General features: G+C 47.6%; 1 protein-coding gene across 1 annotated transcript; it reads right to left on the bottom strand.

Annotated features, from left to right (window-relative positions):
* Positions 1-1,549: 1,549 nt before the first annotated feature.
* LOC126095571 (uncharacterized) lies at positions 1,550-2,389 on the bottom strand. Its single transcript, XM_049910348.1, has one exon. The coding sequence runs from the start codon at positions 2,387-2,389 to the stop codon at positions 1,550-1,552; it is 840 nt and encodes a 279-aa protein (XP_049766305.1).
* Positions 2,390-3,186: the final 797 nt, after the last annotated feature.

The raw sequence follows: 3,186 nt of genomic DNA, 5'->3' as shown, positions 1-3,186 counted from the left end.
AAAAACGGAACCCTTATAGTTGTTTTGTCGCCCGCCTATCTGTCGATTTATCTGAATGTTAAGAATCATTTGTCTCAGAAACGTCTAGACTTATAAAGCTCAAATTTATGTTACATATGAAGGCCTATGGTCGCTTGGTGGTGTAAAATTTTAAGGTTCTAAGTCACTTCAATAAAAAGATACGGTAAATTATATCATAAAAACTCAATAGAGTGCTACCCGTTGAGCTAGAACCACAAAATTTGGCAAGGAGCAAGGTTTCACAGTTTCACAGTGAAGGAAAAAACTCGAAAATTGTTAATTTGTAATTACATAAAGAATTTTTTTTATCCGTCTGTCTGTTTGTCTGGCCACCTATTAATACCCTTTTTCCCTATAAAAGTTAGGCGTATCAGAATCAAATTTGTGTTAGTTACTAAGTTTTGTCGCACCTTGACAGCATAAAATCTGTAAGCTTCTAAGTCAATGCAATCAAAAGATTCGGTCACTTCTGTCATTTATTTTGATACACACAGACTCACTCATCAAAACCTACAGAGGCATCCCGTTGACCTAGAACCATGAAATTCGGCAAGAAGCATTGTTACACGGTAGAAGTAAAATAAAAAAATTGAAACTTGTTAAACTGTGATTAATGGTTCCAATGGCTCTGAGCACTATGGGACTTAACTTCTGAGGTCATTAGTCCCCTAGAACTTAGAACTAGTTAAACCTAACTAACCTAAGGACATCACACACATCCATGCCCGAGGCAGGATTCGAACCTGCGACCGTAGCGGTCTCGCGGTTCCAGACTGCAGCGCCTAGAACCGCACGGCCACTTTGGCCGGCAACTGTGATTATGTCAGATAAAAATATCTTGTGCCATTTGAACATACATAGCGTTTATCATCCATCGAAAGCATTATAGACGAAAATTTTGCATACAAACCTAAAATGTAAACTGCAGTCATGTTTTAGTAAGTAAATTAAAAATGTATTATTACATCTTCTCTCTCTACATATGTAAAATGAAATCCCTTGCTCGCTTCTCGTATATGTCTGGGCTAGAGTGAGGAACTACAGTAAGGATTTTGATAGTCTTCAAATTTCCAGAACTAACTTCTTGGCAGTATCGGTATCGATAACAGCTAAAATTCCTCGAAATTCTCGATTTTAGGGATGGATGAACTAAATATATAGATAATGAAGTCTGTAAAATAGAATGTCGTGTGACTATAGCGTCCCGTCGGGTAGACCGTTCACCGGGTGCAAGTCTTTCGATTTGACGCCACTTCGGCGATTTACGCGTCCATGGGATGAAATGATGGTGATTAGGACAACACAACAACCAGTCCCTGGGCGAAGAAAATCTCCGACCAAGCCGGGAATGGATCCCTGGCCCTCAGGATTGACATTGGCGCGTTGACCACTCAGCTACCGGGGGCGGACTATAAAGTTTGTATGGAACCCTCAGTGCAGGAGTTCTACTCACACTTGGCCCTTTTTTTTCCCTACGTTGCCTTAGGTCAGTGCTCCTAACACAGAATTTAAATAAAGCTGTTGTTGCCTACCTCAAGATATGCTGATGATCCTTGACACATTTCCGTAGTTCTTCGAAGACGTCTGGCTTGGGAGAGTGCTCTTGACAGAAGTGAATCTTTCTCCTAGTTCTGGGAAGCGCCACTGCTTCCTGACTTCCTCCTATGTCGGTGAGGCGCGTGTTGAGGATACCGAGCTGAGCAGCCACGTGGATCATGCACGTAACGAAGAACATGTCTAGACTGGGGCTGATGAAGCACCAGTAGAAAATGGAATGGCACTGCACCAGGTAGATTAAGAGGTACAGTGAGTAATTTTCCTTCACGGCGCCCCGCAAGTCGATGAAGGGCAGATGCCGCCCCTCCGCCCCCATGGCCCAGGCGACTACGGGCATCACGTACCAGATGGGCCCCACAAAGTGGAGGTAGGTTATCATGCCGAACGTGAGCCTCAGGGCGCCGCGGTAGGAGCCGCTGAATGTGGCCATGAGCTCCGAGTCCCGCTCGCAGTCCGGCCACTGCAAGCGGACGACGTCGCGGAGGTCGGTGACCAGCTGGCGGTAGTCTGCGGCGTGGCTGCAGAAGTGCGCCAGTTTGATGACGCCGCCGAGGAGGGTGGCCGTGTTGACGAACGTGAGCATGATGCTGTCGGTGTCGCCCCACGACTCGTAGGCGTGCAGCAGGCCCATGGCGATGCAGAGTCCCTGGCTGAGGAAGATGCTGGCCGTGTACAGCGGGTAGAGCCGGGACCACCTGCCTGCGCGCGACTCCTCTGGCGGCCACGCGCCGCTCAACCTGAGGAGCATCACGTTGTGCCGCAGTACATCCTCCACGGACACCGCCCCGTGCCTCCTTACCTGATCCCCCATCTACTTCCGCTCCTGCAAAGCGAGCAAGATACCATATTACTCGCCGAAGTCACGCGCTTGTGCAAATTTTTAAAAATACACACATCAGAATAACACTAAACCCGCCCAAAGATGTAAAAGCAGCGCCTATTAGATGGAGGGGGTCCGACAGCCGATCAGTTCCAGTCATTCCACCAGGAAGGAGGTACGCGGCTCATGTTGTCTGTAGTTCAACCATGCCTAGATGGTCCGCGGTTCGATCGCTTCCGCATCGTTACTTTGTGCCACGAAGGGCTCTCAACAAGGGAATTGTGCAGGCGTCTCGGAGTGAACCAAAGAGATGTTGTTCGGAGATGGAGGAGATACAGAGTGTCAAGAACCGGCAAGGACATGCCTCGATCATGCCGCCCAAGGGCTACAAGTGCAGTGGATGACCGCTACCTACGGATTATGGCTCAGAGGAACACTGACAGCAACGCAACCATGTTGAATAAAGCTTTTCGTGCCGCCACAGAGCGTCGTGTTATTACTCCAACTGTGCGCAGTAGGCTGCATGATGCACAACTTCACTCCCGACGTCCATGGCGAGGTCCATCTTTGCAACCACGACACCATGCAAAAAAAAAATAAATAAATAAATAAATAAATAAAATGTTCGAATGTGTGTGAAATCTTATGGGACTTAACTGCTAACGTCGTCAGTCCCTAAGCTTACACACTACTTAACCTAAATTATCCCAAGGAGAAACACACATACCCATGCCCGAGGGAGGACTCGAACTTCTGCTGAGACCAGCCGCACAGTCCATGACTGCAGC

This window comes from Schistocerca cancellata, chromosome 8 (genome assembly GCF_023864275.1).
Source record: "Schistocerca cancellata isolate TAMUIC-IGC-003103 chromosome 8, iqSchCanc2.1, whole genome shotgun sequence".
In the NCBI taxonomy this organism is placed as follows: domain Eukaryota; kingdom Metazoa; phylum Arthropoda; class Insecta; order Orthoptera; family Acrididae; genus Schistocerca; species Schistocerca cancellata.
The sequence above is the reverse complement of the archived record's forward strand: the minus strand, read 5'-3'. Positions and strand labels throughout refer to the sequence as shown.

What these genes read in the sequence shown, in the direction of transcription:
- LOC126095571 (XM_049910348.1), bottom strand. Translation starts at nt 2,389, where the DNA reads ATGGGGGATCAGGTAAGGAGGCACGGGGCGGTGTCCGTGGAGGATGTA.